The sequence below is a fragment of the Enhydra lutris genome, unplaced genomic scaffold, assembly GCF_002288905.1.
Source record: "Enhydra lutris kenyoni isolate GAN:26980312 unplaced genomic scaffold, ASM228890v2 scaffoldscaffold95, whole genome shotgun sequence".
Taxonomy (NCBI): Eukaryota; Metazoa; Chordata; class Mammalia; order Carnivora; family Mustelidae; genus Enhydra; species Enhydra lutris.
Genome location: NW_019154179.1, coordinates 1465679 through 1483336, shown reverse-complemented (window position 1 = coordinate 1483336; position 17658 = coordinate 1465679). Strand labels below are relative to the sequence as shown.

The 17658-nt window shown below is 36.1% G+C and overlaps 1 protein-coding gene across 1 annotated transcript in view; it reads right to left on the bottom strand.

Annotated features, from left to right (window-relative positions):
* LOC111139085 (ERCC excision repair 6 like 2) overlaps positions 1–17658 on the bottom strand; it is a 123148-nt gene that overhangs the window by 45548 nt on the left and 59942 nt on the right. The window contains exons 12-13 of the mRNA XM_022491222.1: positions 17221–17316; positions 6710–6809 (exon numbers count right to left, since the gene is read on the bottom strand). Of these exons, the coding sequence (XP_022346930.1) occupies positions 6710–6809; positions 17221–17316 (196 nt within the window). The remainder of the gene's footprint in view (positions 1–6709; positions 6810–17220; positions 17317–17658) is intronic.

Genomic DNA, 17658 nt, shown 5'->3' with positions numbered 1-17658 from the left:
GTATCAATGTTAGTTTTTTGATTGGAATAACTACATTCTGGAGAGGAGAGGGGGAAAAGCAAGGGCAGAACAGCACACAGAACTGAGTATTTATATGCATAAAACTATTTCTTTATGTACATATAAATAGAAGAGTGTCCTTCTTTGAAGGAAATACACACTAGAGAACTAGAAGTGATAAATCTGCAACTTTCTCTCAAATGGTTCAGAAAAATAAAGATCATGACTGAAGGAAAGAGAAAAGCAAATATGATAAAATGTTAACTGGGGAAATTAGGTGAAGTTAATTGGGTGTTCTTTTTTTTTTTTAAGATTTTATTCATTTATTTGACAGAGAGAGACACAGTGAGAGAGGGAACACAAGCAGGGGGAGGGGGAGAGGGCATAGCAGGGAGCCTGATGTGGGGCTTGATCCCAGAACCCTGGGATCATGACCTGAGCCAAAGGCAGACACTTAATGACTGAGCCACCCAGGTGCCACTAATTGGGTGTTCTTTGAACTATTCTTGCAATTCTTCTGCATCTACAAATGTATTTCTAAATTATATATATCTAGTCACCTTTCATATATATATATGTACTTCTTCATGTTTGTGTATATATACATATACATGCATACATACATATATTTGTATGTATATATTTCTGTATATGTATATATTTGTGTATATATACATACATATACATATTTTGTATGGATGTGGATATATACACACACATCATACACACACATAGGCGTGCACGTGTGCACACACACACACACACACACACTCATACTTCTTCTTGTTTAGAGGATTTCATGTAACCTAAAATGTGGTATTCAGAAATTAAGGTGAATTTAGAATACATGAAATGCTCCAAACATGAAGGAGTACAGTTTTTTTTGTAGGTGTCTTATTTTTTAAAAGTATAAAATATCTTAATGCAATCACAACAAATGCAAACAAAATATCAAAGTTAAAGTCCCCCTTGAATAATACAGATCATCCTCTATCAGTCTTAGAAACACTGTAATGTTCAGGTATATCCTTCTAGATCTTTCTCAATGCAGTAAGAGCTGTTTATATATACACACAGAAATAACTTCATGCATCAACATAATTGGTATACTTGTTCTGCAAGTCAGGTTTTTTTGTCCCACTTAAGAATGTCTTAGCAGTCTCGCCAGGTCAGTACATCTGCTCTATAATTTTTTTCTGTTGCATGCATCAGAACTGATGTTATCATTCTGCTACTACAGGACATTTAGTCGGTTTCTTTTTTTTTTTATTTTTTTAAACAAATACTAACTGCTGAATATAAATCCTTGTCATCCTTCACTGTTTGTATATGAGAGTATTTCTGTCAGACAAATAAGGAGAAGGTGCTATGTATTTTAAAACGATAACTTTGCCTATAAAATAAAAGGACCAAGTTATATTCTCAAAAATAATATGAGTACCTCTTCACAAATACTCCCACCAACAATGAAGAGTGCCAATCTCCCTATATCCCTAATCGCCCCCCAAACAAAACCCATACACAAGAAAGTCTTAGCAGAATGTGCATAACACAGCATTGTTTTATTTTATATTTCTAGATTATAACTGTGGTTAGGCATCTTTTCATATATGCATTAACCATTTGTATTTTACCTTCAGTAAAATGCCTGATCATTGTCTTTTTATAGGTTCGTGGAAGTTCTTTATGTACTAAAGATGCTGATCCTTTGTTTACCCTATACATGGAAATTTTCCTTCTAGACACTTTTTTTTTTCTTTTAAATATTTATTTATTTGAGAGAGAGAGAAAGAGAAAGAGAGACTCCACACTGACTGTGGAGCCCAATGCAGGGCGTGATCCTAAGACCCTGAGATCATGACCTGAACTGAAACCAAGAGTCAGACACTTAACCCACTGTGCCACCCAGCCTCCCCCCAAAAAACTCTTTATATTGATTATCTAGACATTTAAAAAGGGCATATACAAGATCATTTCTTGGTTCATACTCATGTATTTTATTCTATTTCTTAGCTCTGTCTTTAATAATATGCATGTGGTGTTTTCTGATTTCTTGTTTCTAAAAATTATTTTAATTTTTTATTATTATGTTCAATTATCCAGCATATAATTATTAAGGAGGGCATGTGTGCTGAGGAGCACTGGGTGCAAATAATGAATTGCTGAACACTACATCAAAAACTAATGATGTCCTAGACATTTTTTAATTTGGCTTCTAGGTCCTTTGTCATACAGAAGTTTCACATAAAAATGTAGTTAAATTTACAATATTGGCCTTTGAGGCTGTATTAGTTCCCTATGGCTGCTGTAACAAATTGCCACAATCTGGATGGTTTAAAACAACAGAAATTGATTCTCTCACAGTTCTGGAGGCTAAAGTCTGAAATCAAGATGGTGGCAGGACCACACTCTCTTTGAAGGTTCCAAGTGAAGACCCTTGGTTCCTGGCAATCCTTGGCATTCTTGGTCTCAAACTGCATCACTCCAATCTTTGCCTCCTTCATCAAAGTCATTCTCCCTCAGTGTCAGTTTGTATCCAAATTTCCCTCTTGTAAGTATATCAGTCATGGATTAGGCCCCATCCTAATCCAGTATGACCTCTTTTTAACTTGATTACATCTGCAAAGATCCTACTTCCAAATAAGACCCCTTCATGGTTACACATAGGGGTAGGGCTTTAACATATATTTTTTTTTTTTTTTTTTGGAGGGAGCACATAATTCAACTTCTAACAGAGACTTTATTAAAGATTTTTACATTCATGCCATAAGAGATATTGGTCTATAATTTTCTGTTCTTGTAATATCTTTGCCAAATGTTGGTATCAACAATTTTTTATCTTTCTAAAGTTATAAGTGTTCCCTCCTCCTTTGTTTTCAAAAAGAATATTGTTTGATAGAATTCACTGTGGAAGTTATCTAGGTTAGGATCTTGTTCTATGAGAAAGGTTTGAATTAAAAATTCACTTTCTCTGACAATATAAGGCATCATTTTCCCTCATTTGAAATCACTGCTCCTAAGTATCCAGAATCACTAATAAGAAGTTAGATATTTATCTTATCCTAGTACTATTATAGGTGATGTTTTTTTCTCTGCAGAAGGTTCATCTCTGGAAATTTAAAGGACTTTTCACTTTATCCTTGGTGTTTTATAATAATAGAAAGATGGTGTAAGTGTGGATCCATTTTCATCCATCCTGATTAGCACTCATGTAATTATATGGACCCATATAATTCCTGGACTCTTGTTTTCCACTTTTTATATGCTTTTTCCTTTATTTTGAGTTTCTTTCTTTCCCTTCCTTTTATTCCCCTCTTCAACTATAAGACTGATATTAGAACTTCTGGACCTAGAATTCATTTCTCCTAACTTTTCTTACATGTATTCTTTGTCTTTTTGCTCTGTAATCTAGAACAATTGTTTAGTTCTCTCTTTTAGATGAAAACATTTGGGAGTTCTTCATTTTCTGGATGTTAATGGATTCTTTTTCTATTAGTCTGTTCTTATTTCTAACATCCAACAACCTCACTCACCTTTTTTGTTGTTGTTGTTGTTGTTTTAAATATCTATTTATTTGAGAGAGTGGAGGGGCAGAGGGAGACGATCCCCAAGCAGACTGCCTGCTGAGTGCAGAGCAGTCTTGGGGCTTGATTGATACCATGACCAATGAGATCACGACCTGAGCCAAACTCAAGTGTCAGACACTTTACTGACTAAGCCATGCAGGCATCCTCTCAGTCATATTTTGAAAATATTACTTATATATTTTTAAACATTTATTTTATTCTTTTCTATTAATTTTTGTCTTCTCTGATGTTAATTCTTCTTCTTCCTCTTCTCCTTTTTGAATGCCTAAGATAGTTCTGATGGCTCTTGTAACAAATTATAAACTGGTGGCTTGAATTAAAAGAAATTTACTCTTACAGTTCTGAAGTCCAGAAGTCTGATATCAGTATCACTGGCTGAAATCCAGGTTTTGGCAGGGCCATGCTCTTTGCAGATACTCTATTGGAGAATCCATTCCTTGCCTCTTCTAGAATGGAGTGATGTGGTCACTTGCTAAGGAATGCTGGCAGCTGGGGGCTGCCAGCATTCCTTAGGAAGTGATCACATCACTCCATTCTCTGCCTCTGTGGTAACATTGTTTTCTCCCGTGTCAGATTTCCCCTTGCTTCTTTCTTATAAGAACCTTATATAAGAACCTTTTAAGAACCTACCTGGCTAATCCAGGCTAATCCCCCCCATTGCAAAATCCTTAATCACATCTGCAAAGACCCTTTTTTTTCCACATAAAGTAACATTTACAGATTCCAGAGATTAGGACTTGGTATCTTTAAGGGCCATTTTCATAGTGTTTCTTTTCTTAAACTGTTCAACAATTATTTTTTTGTTGGGTATTCATCTGTCTTCAAATACCCTACATTCTTATCTCAGCCTATTGCAGTGATCATTCAGAGCAGGGGAAATGCAAGTATTTAAACTGCTGAGCAACAGGAGGGACTTTCTTCTCAATTTCAGCAAAATATGGAGCGCTGTCTTGCTTCTTTGCTTCTAGTATTTCTATTTATTGTTTCTACTTGACAGCAGACACCACTGTTGGCTATAATTTGCTGCAATTGGGGTATGATTGTACGGAGCTAACCCATCTTGTTAGATCATCAATTATAACCCAAAGAGGGGGCATCATAGTCACCCTAAGACTCCCTGCCCTTTTTTTTTTTAGTATCTGCTGGCTCTAACTTGGAATATCCAGAGGCTGTACCTACCTTTTTTAATAGTCTCTTTCTGAGTTTAGCTTGGCTTCTTCCTTCAATCTGATGTCCAAATGCCTTTTGTCTTTTAGGGTTCCTACTAACTTCTGGGCCACAAATAGAACTCTTCTTACTTTCTAAAATTTTTATAGTTTTTTTAAACATCATTTTTGGTGTTTAAGTTGGTTTAGTGTGGTTCAGTTGGTTTAGTGTCTGACTCTTGGTTTCAGCTCAGGTCACGATCTCAGGGGCGTGGGATTGAGCCCCACATGGGGTTCCATGCTCTGAGCAGAGTCTGCCTGAGATTTCCTCTCTCCCTCTCCCTCTGGCCCTCTCCCTCTGGCCCTCCCCTCACTCCTGCACACTTGCTCTCACTCTCTTAAATAAATAAATAAAATTTTTAAAAATCACTTTTGGATTTCTTTTTCCCCAAGAAATTTGAAGAATACTCAGAAAGCTAGCTAGAATGTGTATGTCATATACACTCTTTGTTCAAATGCCAATCAACCTTTAAATCACATCTCTTGCCTTTTCCTCACACAACTGCCATTATTATCCTGATTTGTGCCTACTAAATTGTATGGCTGAATCTTTCCTAAAGGGCTCATGCTTAAAAATATTTTAATAACCAAGTAGAGCATACAAACTTCTGATAATGGACATTATCCTCATCTTCTGAAGTAATAGTATTATATATGTATGTGTGTGTATATATATATATATATATATATATACATATATATATAAAGAGAGAAAATTACTACATATATATAGAAAAGGGACAGAAAAATCACACTGGATTGTGACAAGTCTAAGACAGTATTCTAAAAAACTGCTCCTAAGATGAAAAGAGTCATGTTCTACTTTTTTCCAACACTGGTTAAATATATCTGAACAAAATAATGTTCAAGTAGTTGTGCTATACCAAAGAACAAAAAGATGAAAGGTTTCTTATACAGCTAAGTTGCCTTAAGAAAAAACAAAAACTGCTGTGTACAATTCTATTTTTAGAATTAAGAAAACAGCATGAATTTAAGATTGGATCATTCTTAGGTTAACTACCACCACATGTGGCAGATGTTTGCTCTTAAATAGATGCCAACGGGAATATATAGGGAGCAACTCAAATTTAACATTTATAATTAAACTTGAAACTCATTCCAGATCTTCTCAAGTGAGCAATTATAAACTAAATACATTTTTTTAATTTAGAGCCATAAATGGTGAGGTAATTGATACCCTAAAGATACTAAAGAGTTAATAGAATTTCAGATGAACACTAAAAGCAGCAGCAGAGCAGTTAGTACACTTGAGGGTTATTCCTGTTATTCCATTTACTTGGGTGTCCCTGAGTCCCAGTTTCATTATGTACGACATGAAATGGTTGCATTAGATATGTGTAAGGGATTTTCCCCTTAGTCGTCTTCATGCAATGGTACCTACAGAAAACAGTAAAATGAACACTTACCTGGAAAGGTTTCTTAAGGCTGGAAGTTGGTTTAGGTAATCTTGCTGCCCAGAGAGCTGTGAGATCAATGTGTCAGTGCACCTGTCTCCCATCTGTGGCATATAGTCATGTCTTGACCCACAGGGAGGGAAGCTGTGACCTTGCTAATCAAATTGTGATCTATAGTAGTGTTGGTACTCATGGGAGCTTGTTAAAAATCCTGGGCTCCACCCAGAGCTACTAAATCAGAATCCATAGTTTAAAGATCCCTACATAATTTATGTACACATTAAAACTTAAGAAGTACTACTCAAAGAAAATTTCAGCTCTGAATTTCAATGAATGTAAGAATCCATCTGTTTTACAGAATATATTTGAAAATATATTTCATAATATTAAATTCCATATTATAGTTAGAATAAAATGAAAAACATATTTTTACACAAATTTCTGAAATTTTTGAAATAGATAAATGTTTACTTCTTAATTAGGAAAAGGGAAATATATTTACCTGTTTGTATACCTGTCGTAAGTACATGATTTCCTCCACAGTTCCCAAAGATATTAGCCTAAATACTTTCACATCCCTGCACTGCCCAATCCTATATGCTCTGTAAAAAGATTAAAAACAAAACCAACAAAAATCAAATGAAACAACTTGGGTTCAGGAGATAGCTTTAGGATAGAAAAATGGAATGTTACTAAAATATTTTTTAAGATTATTTATTTATTTATTTGAGAGAGAGAGAGTGAGAGACAGAGCAGAGAAAGCAGGGGGAAGGGGTAGAGGGGGAGGGACAGAGGGAGAGGGACAAGTACTGAGCAGGGAGCCCCATATGGGGCTCGATCCCAGGACCCTGGGATCATGACCTGAGCTGAAGGCAGAAGCTTAACAGACTGAGCCACGAAGGCACCCCTGTTACTAAAATTTTAATTTAGAAAGAAATGTAGGCACAGTTCATTGTATGTTAATTATATGTATCTCAATGAAATTGTTTAAAATGGGGGAGGGGAAAGTGCAAATTTGCAGCCTTAATTTCACAGAGATTCCTGTCTGACTGAATCACTCAGTTGACTAGCACCCCAGGTATTTTGACATGGACCATAGTGCTATTTAAAACAATAACCTGATTTACCATACTGATTAATGTAGGTCTAGGCCTGGGAGCTTCTCTCAGGTAAAGGCTTTATTGGATGCTATGAATGAAGTCACCTGTTTGTTTGTTTGTTTTAAGATTTTATTTATTTGAGAGAGAGAGAGAGAGAGTAGGAGCAGGAGGAGGGGGCAGGCAGAGGGAGAAGCAGACTTCCCACTGAGCAGAGAGCCCCATCAGGACTGGATCACAGCATCCTGGGATCCTGACCTGAGCTGAAGGCAGATGCTTAACTGACTGAACCACCCAGGTGCCCCAAGTCACCTGTTTCTAAACATTTGTTACAGTCATGGGCTGGGCAGTGAGGATCAGGGGCAAGGCCATACCGCCTCATGCTTGAAACTGTTAAAACTTGGGGAAATTTAATTTGACCTTGTAAAGTCACTCTGTGTTGTTGTATCTCGTTCTCTCTCTGCCTCCTTCACCCACTGCTCCTCATAGAAAAGGGCTTTACTAAAGAGTATCCCGGGGCCCCAAAAATCTTGCACCCGCAGAGGGGAATGGGGGATCCTGCGGCACAGCACAGCCAGGGTAAGTTACTTCCTTCTCACTTTCATCCTGCAGCCCAAATACAGAGGGACTCACAATCCCTTTCTCTCTCACAGTGGAATGGAGTCTTAAAACTTTCTTTTAATGGATCTAAGGAAACGGCTTTTGGATGTGTGCTCAGTCAACTGGTGAATAGGACAGATTCTGTTAGAATACATATTCTTTAATCTACACAGATAAAAACCCTTATAACATGTTACTTTGGACCTATGCTTCATCAGTTTCTAGGTCCATTAAGAAGAGATATGTTAAGTGATGGTCTTCTTACTATGAAAACAAGTGTTGGGGAACTGTTACAGTATGGAGGTCTAGATCTTCGTTTCTCTCCTTGATTCCTCCTGCCAGCGTCAAGTGAAGGGCAGGGAGGGAAAGAGAAATGCTGTTCATTTAGTTTTGTTGGCAACTAACTTAAACTTGAGTATGAAAACATAGTACCCTGGGATAAATAGGATATTAGGTCTTAATGGCCCAGATGAAAAAGAAAAAAATTAAGACAAATGTTGTTAAGATTCAAAAAAAAAAAAAAAAAAAGAGAGAGAGAGAGATTTCTCTGTGGCTTTCATTTGATTATTTTCCTTTACAGCTGTCAGTGGAGAGAGGCTGCTTAATGTGTGGGCTCTGCAAGTCAGGGTACGTGAATTCAGATCTTGAAATCATTGGCTCTGACCTTGAACAAGTTACTTCAATTTGTTGTGCCACACCTTTCTCACATGTAAAGTGGGTATGATAATAGTGCTTACCCCATAAAGGTTTTGGTGTCAGGGTAATGCTGGCCTCACAGAATAAGTTGGGAAGTGTTTCTTTCTCTTCAAGTTTTAGTAAGAGCTTCAGAAGGTTTGGTATTAATTCTTCTTTAAGTGCTTGGTAGAATCCCTCCGTGAAGCCATCTGGTCCTGGTTTTTGTTTGTTGGCATTTTGATGACTGATTCAATCTTTTTATTAGTTGTAAGGTTTATTCATATTTTCTACTTCTTCGTGATTCAGTCTTGGTAAGTTATGTTTCTTGGCATTTGTCCATTGCATCTAGGTCATCCAATTTGTTGGTGTACAACTGTTTATAGTACTGTCTTACAATCCTTTCTATTTCTGTAAAATCAATAGTAATGTCCCCCCTTTCCTTCAGATTTTAGTTATTTCAGCCTTCTTTTTTTCCTAGTCAATCTAGCTAAGGGTTTGTCAAGTTTGTTGATCATTTTGAAAAAAAATCTCTTAGTTTTGTTAATTTTTCCCCCCTGTTTTTTAGTCCCTCATTTATCTCTGATCTAATCTTTATTAACTTCCTTTTGCTAGCTTTGGGTTTAGTTTGTTCTTCTGTTTCTAGTTCCTTAAGGTATAAGGTTTGAGTGTTGATTTCAGACCCTTTTTTTGAAATGTGTTTACTGCTATAAATTTCTCTTTGTACTTCTTTCACTTTTTACCATAAGTTTTAATACACTGTGTTTTCATTTTCATTTTTCCCAAGATATTTGCTAATTTCTCTTGTGATTTCTTTCATAACCCATTGGTTGTTTAAGAGTGTACTGTTTAGGAGTGGTTGTTTGAGAGTGTAATTTTTTAAAATTATTTACTTTAGAGAGAGAGAGTACGATTGAAGGTGGGGGAGAGGCAAAGGGAGGGAGAGAGAGAATCCCAAGCAGACTCCACACCCATGTGGAGCCCTACTTGGGGTTCAATCTCACAGCCCAGATATCATGACCTGAGCTGAAATCAAGAGTTGGGGCACTTAGCCAACTGAGCCACCCAGGCACCCATCATTTTTTTTTTTTTTTAAGAGAGAGCATGCACAAGTGGGGCTAGATGATGGTGGGGGAGCCAAGAGGGGGAGGAGGGGCAGAAGAGGGAGAGAGAGAATCCCAAGCAGGCTCTATGCCCAGTGTGGAGCCAACTCAGGGCTTCATCTCAAAACCCCGAGATCATGATCTCAGCTGAAATCAAAAGTCAGACACCTAACTGACTGAACTGCCTAGGGGCCCCATTTAATTTCAACATATCTGTGGATTTTCCAGTGTGACTGATGTCAAAAATTAAACCTTTACATATCATTTATTCATTAATATAGATTTATAGTTTTATGCATTTGTCTTTTATTTTTTTTTTAAAGATTTTTTTTTCTTTTTTAAAGATTCATTTTCAAGTTATCTCTACACACCCCAAGAGCAAGAACTGCGTATTCTACCAATGGAGCCATCCATGCACCCCTGTGTTTTAAATCCTATAAAAAGTAGACTTACAAACCAAAAATAAAGTAATACTGGTTTTTATATTTAAGAATTTTATATTCTCATATGGCTTTGAGTTACTGTTAAGAGTCCTTTAATTTGAACTTGAAAGTCTCTTTTTAGCATTTCTCATAGGGCAGGTCTAGTGATAACAAACTCAGCTTCTGTTGTCTTAATTTCTCCCTCATTTCTAAACGACAGTTTTGCCTGATACAGAATTCTTTGTTGATTTTTTTTTCCTTTTGGTACTTTAAATCTATCATTCCAGAGTCTTCTGGCCTATAAAGTTTCTGTTGAGAATCTGCTGGTATTCTTACTGGGGATCCCTTGTACATTACAAGTCATTTTTTTTTTTTTCTTGCTGCTTTCAAGGTTCTCATTCTCTTTGTCTTTAACTTTCTAAAACTTGGTAACATGTCTCAGCGTAAGTCACTTTGGGTTTATCCTACCTGGAGTTTGTGAAGCTTCTTGTATTTGTATATTCATGTCTTTTCCCAAATTTGGGTCGTTATTATTTCAGTCATTATGTCTTCAAGTAACTGTCCTTTTCTCTCTCTTCTTTTGGATTCCTATAATATGTATTTCAGTCTATTTGATATGTCCCATAAATTCCTTTAGCTATGTTCATTTTTCTTTGTTGTTTTGGTTTTGGTTTTTGCTGTTGCTGTTTTGGTGGGTTTTTTGGTTTTGTTTTATTTTGTTTGTTTTGCTTGTTTCATTGTTGTTGTTGTTGTTGTTGTTGTTGTTTGTCCTCAGATCTGTCTTCAAGTTTCCTGATCCTTGTTCTGCCTGTTTGAGTATGATCAGTCTTTCCAGTGATTTTGTTGTTGTTGTTGCTTACATTCAGTAATTGTATTTGTCAGGTTCAGAGTTTTTGCTTTGTTCTTTTTTTATATATAATTTCTATCTCTTTGCTGATATTCTAATTTTGTTTATATATTGTTTCCCTGATTTTCTTTATGTCTTTGTCCATAGTTTCCATTCAGCTCTTAGAGTTAGGACAGTTGTTTTAAACTATTTGTCACCTAAGTTCTATGCCCATGTTTCTTCAGGGATGGTTTCTGGAGATTTTGTTCCTCTGATTGTACTAGGTTTTCCTCTTTCTTTAAATGTCTGATGTTTTTGTTTTGTTTTGTTGTAAAAAAAAAAAAATTGGCCACTTGATAAAATAGCCACTTCTAGTCTTTGCAAGCTAGTATGGAAAACACACATTAATTAGCAGGGTATATCTTAAGTCTTGGGAGAAGGTCAGGGTAAGGATTAAAACCTACTTTGGTCATTTCTGGTCATATGTCCTGCCTGGGTCTGTGTATATGTGTGTGCTTTTAAATGTCTTAATTTCCCAAAGAGTCTCATTTCAGTGTCTTCTCAGGGCCTTAAACATATTCTATCATATTCTTCTACTGTAATATCATGTACCAGGGATAGAATCCCACTGCAGCTTTCATGCACCACGGGGCCTATACTGCTTTCAATAGCTTCTGCTAGTCTGAGATCCAAACAATGCCACCATTCCTCCTCTAAGCACTGTCAGGTGAAATTGAAACAATTCCCTTTGACAGCTTACAGACAGGTTAGAAAGTTACAAAGGAGTTCCATACCTGAGAGGGAGGGAACTGGGAATTGGTTACTTCCTCCTGGTTGTACTGCATTAGAGAATGGGGCTGAGGCAAGAATGAGTAAAGATGCCATGAAATTTCCCAGTTTTGAATATAGCTTCTTCTTCATTGGGAATTTGTTTAACTACTATAGTTCTCTGGCTAAATTAAAGAGATCCAATGAAGTTGTTTTAATCAGTCTCTGTTTTTTTTTAATCCACCCATAGGGAAACATGTACCTAGAGCTTCTTATTCTGCCATCTTGCTGGCATCACTTTTTGATTTCCTCTTTAATACAAGAGTTATTTAAAAATATATTTAAAAACATCCATATGGCTAGATTTTTATTAACTACAAGTTCATTGTTATTTTCTAGGGTCTTTTGACTGGAGCCATGTAATCTAGTCCTTGTGATTTATATTAAGATATATAGTCATTTAAAAGTATGCTCTAAAATGAAAGAATGGGTATTTTCAGTTGTAATATGGTTATATACATTTATTAAATTCAAGGCTAAATAATTGTTATTTAAATAATTTATGTATTTTCTTTTTTTTGCCTAATCCATTAATTTTTGAGAGAGGGATATTAAGTTTCCCATCATGATTGTGGATTTGTCCATTTCTCATCATAAAAGAGTTTTGGCTTTGTAATGTAATGCTATTATACTTTCCTCTTGGATTGTTCCCTATTTTTTTCCTTAATGCATCTTGCTTTGAAGCTTGATGGCATAATATTAATATTGCCACTCTTACTTTTTGTTACTTTCTCTCTAATTAGATTTTTAAGTATATTTTCATTTTTAACCTTCTATGTATTTTTCAATTTTATATATAGTAGTAAGCATAGACCTGAATCTAACTTTTCATTTTAACTTTCTTTTTTTGTTTGTTTAAATAAGGAAGTTTTAGCCCATTCATATTTATATTTGGCCTTATTTCTTACAGTTTATTTTGTGTTTTGTATTTGCCATGCTTTTTTAGTTTCTTTCCCTCTCACTGCACATATCTCACTGCACATCCCTCTCACTCATATTTCTAATCATTTACTGAAATAATCACATTTTCTCAGCGACTTTTAAAAAAAATTATTTTGGAAGTTCTGTTTGGTTTTACTTCTAATTTCCAATGTTTCTCTAAGTGGATTTGGGGATCAATTGGATCACAATCACCTTGGTTGGTTTTTTTCTTAAAATTTTATTTATTTGAGAGAGTACACGTGCACAAAAATGAGTGGTGAGGGGTGGGAGGTGGGGCGCAAAGCAGAGGGAGAGGCACAAGCAGACTCCATGCTGAGTGCAAAGTCTGATGGAGGCCTCAATCCCACCACCTGGAGATCATGACTTTAGCCTAAATCAGGAGTCAAATGCCTAACTAACTGAGCACCAGATGCCCATGGGTAGTTTTTAAAGAACTGTGGCGAAATACATGTAATATTTACCATTTTAATCATGTGGAGTTTTTTTGTTTGTTTTTGCTTTTGTTTTGTTTTGTTTTTGAGAGAGCGAGAATGCATTGAAGTGGGGTGTGGAGGGGCAGAGGCAAGGACAGAGAGAATCTTAAGCAGGCTTCATGCCCAGTGTGAGCAAGCCTGACACAGGGCTCAATCTCAAAAGCCTCAGATCATGACCTGAGCCAAAATGAAGAGTCAGATGTTTAACCAACTGAGCCGCCCACGCTCTCCCCATTTTAACCATTTTTAAACATATAGTTTAGGGGCATTAAGAAAATCCACATTGTTTTGCAACATTACCATCATCCATCTCCACAACTTTATCATCCCAGACAAAAACTTTGTACCCATTACACAGTAACTCCCCATTTCCTCCTTTCCCCAGCCACTCATAACCACCATTCTATTTTCTGTCTCTATGAATTTGACTATACCAGATACAATCATGTAAGTGGAAATATACCATATTTGTCTTTATATATCTGGCTTATTTCAATTAGCATAATGTCTTAAAGTTTCATCCATGTTGTAGCATGTTTAACAGAATTTCATTCTTTTTTGTTTTTTAAAAGCTACATGAGATGGTGGGTATTAATTAAACTAACTGTGGTACTCATTGTATAATACACGTAAGTCAAGCCATTATGGTATAGCTTAAATTTATAGAGTGCTGTATGTCAACTGTAACTCTATAAAACAAAGAATTTCATTCCTTTTTAAGGCTGAATATTTCATTTTATGTACAGAATACATTTTGTTTATCCATTCATCTATCAGTGAACATTTGGGTTACTTCTACCTTTTGGCTACAGTGAATAATACTGGTATAAACATGGTTGTACAAACATCTTTTTGGGTTTTTGCTTTCAATTCAAAATGTGGAAATTCTATTCTTAATCTTTAAAAAATCACCCTATTGTTTCCATAGCAGCTGCATCATTTTATATTCCCAGCAGCAATGCACAGGGTTCTAATTTTTTCATATCCTCACCAAGACTTGTTTTCTATTTTTTTTTTTAAGATTCTACATATTTATTCAAAGAGGAGAGAGAGAGAGAGAGGGTGCATAAGCAGGGGGAGCAGCAGGCAGAGGAAGAGGGAGAAGCAGACTCTCCACTGAGCAAGGAGCCCAATGTGGAGCTTGATCCCAGGACCCCAGGATCATGACCTGAGATGAAGGCAGATGCTTAACCTACTGAGCCACCTGGGTGCCCTGATCTGTTTTTGGTAATAGTTATCCTAATGGTCATGAGATTGAGCCCTGCCTAGGCTCTGGGCTGGGCATGGAGCCTGCTTAAGATTCTCCCCCACCCCAGCCCCTCCCCAAACCCGCTCACACACACAAGCTCTCTTAAAAAAAAAAAAAATTATCCTAATGGGTTGAAGTAATATCTCATTGTAGTTTTGATTTGCTTTTCCCTCATGATTGGTAATATTGAGCACCTTTTCATGTTCTTATTGGCCATTTGTATATCTTTTTTGGAGAAATGTCTATTCAAGTCCTTTTCCTATTTTTAAATTGGGTTTTTATTTTCTGGTTCTTGTTACAGAGTTTTAGAAGTTCTTTATATATTCTAAATGTTAAGTCCTTATCATGTATAATTTGCAAGTGCTTTCTCCTGTGGGTTGTTTTTTACTCTGTTGCTATTGTCCTTTGATGTACAAGCTGAGGAATTTCTTAAAGTGGAAACTGTAGATTCCCACACTAGACCTACAGAATTAGAATAGCAGAAGGATGGAGCTTGAACATCTTTGTTTAAAAATTGAACCAAGTGATTATTATGCCCAACTCTCCTAGTTGTTGCCCTTAAATTTTTTGCTAAAATTTAAAAACAATTTTTGGCATAAATCTGAAAACTAAGATATTCTAATTCTTTTTTGATGAAATATAAATTCTAACACAATTATCCCCACCTCCAGTGTTTTATTGAAATTTTATGGAATTTTAGTTTTTGATTCTTTTTTTTTTTTTTTTTTTTACTTTTTTTTTTGAGAGAGAGAGAGAGAGCACAAGCCAGGAGAGGGGCAGAGGGAGAGAGAATCTCAAGCAGATTCCCTGCTGAGCAGAGCCTGATGCAGGGCTCGACTCAGGACCCTGAGATCATTACCTGAGCCAAAGTCAGACATTAAACTGACTGAACCACCCAGGCACCCCTCTTATTAATTTTCTTATACCATCCTTTCATATTTTTTGAGAATTCTTTCTTTAAAACTGCATTAAGCCTCTCAACTAAACCATCAACAATTATTTAGACTTAAATATAAAAATCTTTGTTCCTAGATGTCAAGAGTTGCTTTTTTTTCCTTCACATACTGATATTTTAGCTACTGATTATAAAGTCAAAATTATTTTCTTGCCGATATCATCATATGAATTTTGTCACTTTGACAACTTCAATTGTGTTCCAGAATTCCATAATGCAGATAAAAAGTCTGTTCTTCAAACTCTGTTCTGCTGAAATGAATGTGATTTTATTTCTTTGTTGGTAACCTGTTCTTTTCTTTTTGTCTTTGTTTTATAAATAATTTTCTCTCCCTCTTTCTCACTCTGGCATCACTTAGCCCCTTTCTTTATCTCTGGAATTTAGAAATATCACCACTATGTGTATTTTTTCTCTCCTGCCCTGTCATTGTGTTCTAAAACAATCATTCCTTTTATTTTCCATATCAATCTCCACTTTCAGTCCTCTCCACTTTATTACTTAGACCTTGAACTGAATTATTTGGCCATAGTTGTAATTTCTAAGAATTTCTTTCTTTTTTTTTTTTTTTTAAGATTTTATTTATTTATTTACTTGAGAGAGAGCTAGAGAGAGAGAGAGAGAGAGAGCAGGGGGAGGGGCAAAGGGAGAGGGAAGAGCAGACTCCCCACCGAGCAGAGAGCCTGATATGGGGATCATGACCTGAGCTGAAGGCAAATGCTTAATGGACTGAACCATCCAGGTGCCCCTAATATCTAAGAATTTCTATTTTTCTCTTCTATGCACTTCTTTACATGGTGTCTCATTCTTATTTTATTTCCTTAAGGGTCTGTTTCTCATCTTGGCCTTTTTCTTTCATACTGCTGGTTTTATTAAACTATTTTATAATTCTTTTTTTAAAAGATTTTATTTATTTGAAAGATAGAGTATGAGCGAGAGAGAGAGGAGGAGAAGCAGACTCACCTGCTGAACAGGGAGCCTGACATGGGGCTCGATTCTAGGACCCTGGGATCATGAGCCAAAGGTAATCACCTAACCAACTGAGCCACCCAGGCACCCCCATCTCATAATTCTTAATTTTTCATTCATAATTACAAATGAGGAACTGGATGGACTGCATAGGAAAGCTGGTCTGGATTTCCAAACGGGTACACAGATCTATTTAATCATTCCCCCCTTTTTCTGTTCCACAGAGATCTGAGATTACTTTAGGTTCAACTCTGCTTTATGAACTGGTCCTAACGTTCACTGCAAAAACCTTCTGTCAGTCTAATTCCCCACTTATTTATAAAATTTAAGAAATAAATCTTTCACCTTTGATCAAGGGGCATCTGTTGTAGGCCAAGTCCTCTTTGTATGTGGAGGGTAGGAGAGGAAACGCTTTTAGGATTAGCACATTAATTAATTTCCCACAACAATTCCATCTGGTCTCTTTCTACATCCTATAGTTGCTGACCCCAAGCTTGAAATTTCTCCGTGCTCTCCTACCGACTTCGTACTGTGGCTCTTCTCTGCTGGTTTCTTGATCATACAGATTCTGTTTACCTTCTGTCTTCTAGGAGTTTCTCAAAACTTCTGATCTACTAGTAGTGACCTTCCCTCTCTTCCTGCAGTTTTATGGGTTTGTTCCTTCTTAAACCAATCCTGCCATAATAATGGGATCTTGGGATGGACAGAAAATCAACTGCTATTATCAGGCTGCCATTTGGATTCAGATTCGGAGTTAACTTAAACACAATTTTTTTTCATAAGGTTTTCTCTGTCTTGTAATCATAGGAGCAATCTAAAAGAGTCAAAAAGGAGTAATTTTAGGTTAAAAAGTACTTGTTAAATTTTGTCAGTATTATACCTGTCAATTGCTTGAAGATCATTGGCTGGATTCCAAGTAGGATCAAATAATACAACAACATTGGCACCAACAAAATTGAGGCCTAGTCCACCAGCCCTAGAGGAACCAGAAAAGGGCATATTAAAATAGCAAAAACATAATTGTTGCCCTCTAATTCAATTGTGCCAGGTTTCTGTAACCAAATCAATACAATACTGCATTAACATCATTAAAATAAGATTACAACACAAACACGCCAAAACCGAAATAGCTATGGAATATCATTTTTCTACCATTCTAGAATATCCCTTTTAAAAAATTGACCATTAAAGCCCATGTAAGTAGGTTGTGCTGGTTTTTGTCATTTTTTGGCTATTCAAATACTATGCTATACAATTTTCCTAACATGCATTCTAAAAATTCTAAGTATAGTCCAGCTAAATAAAGCAATATACACAT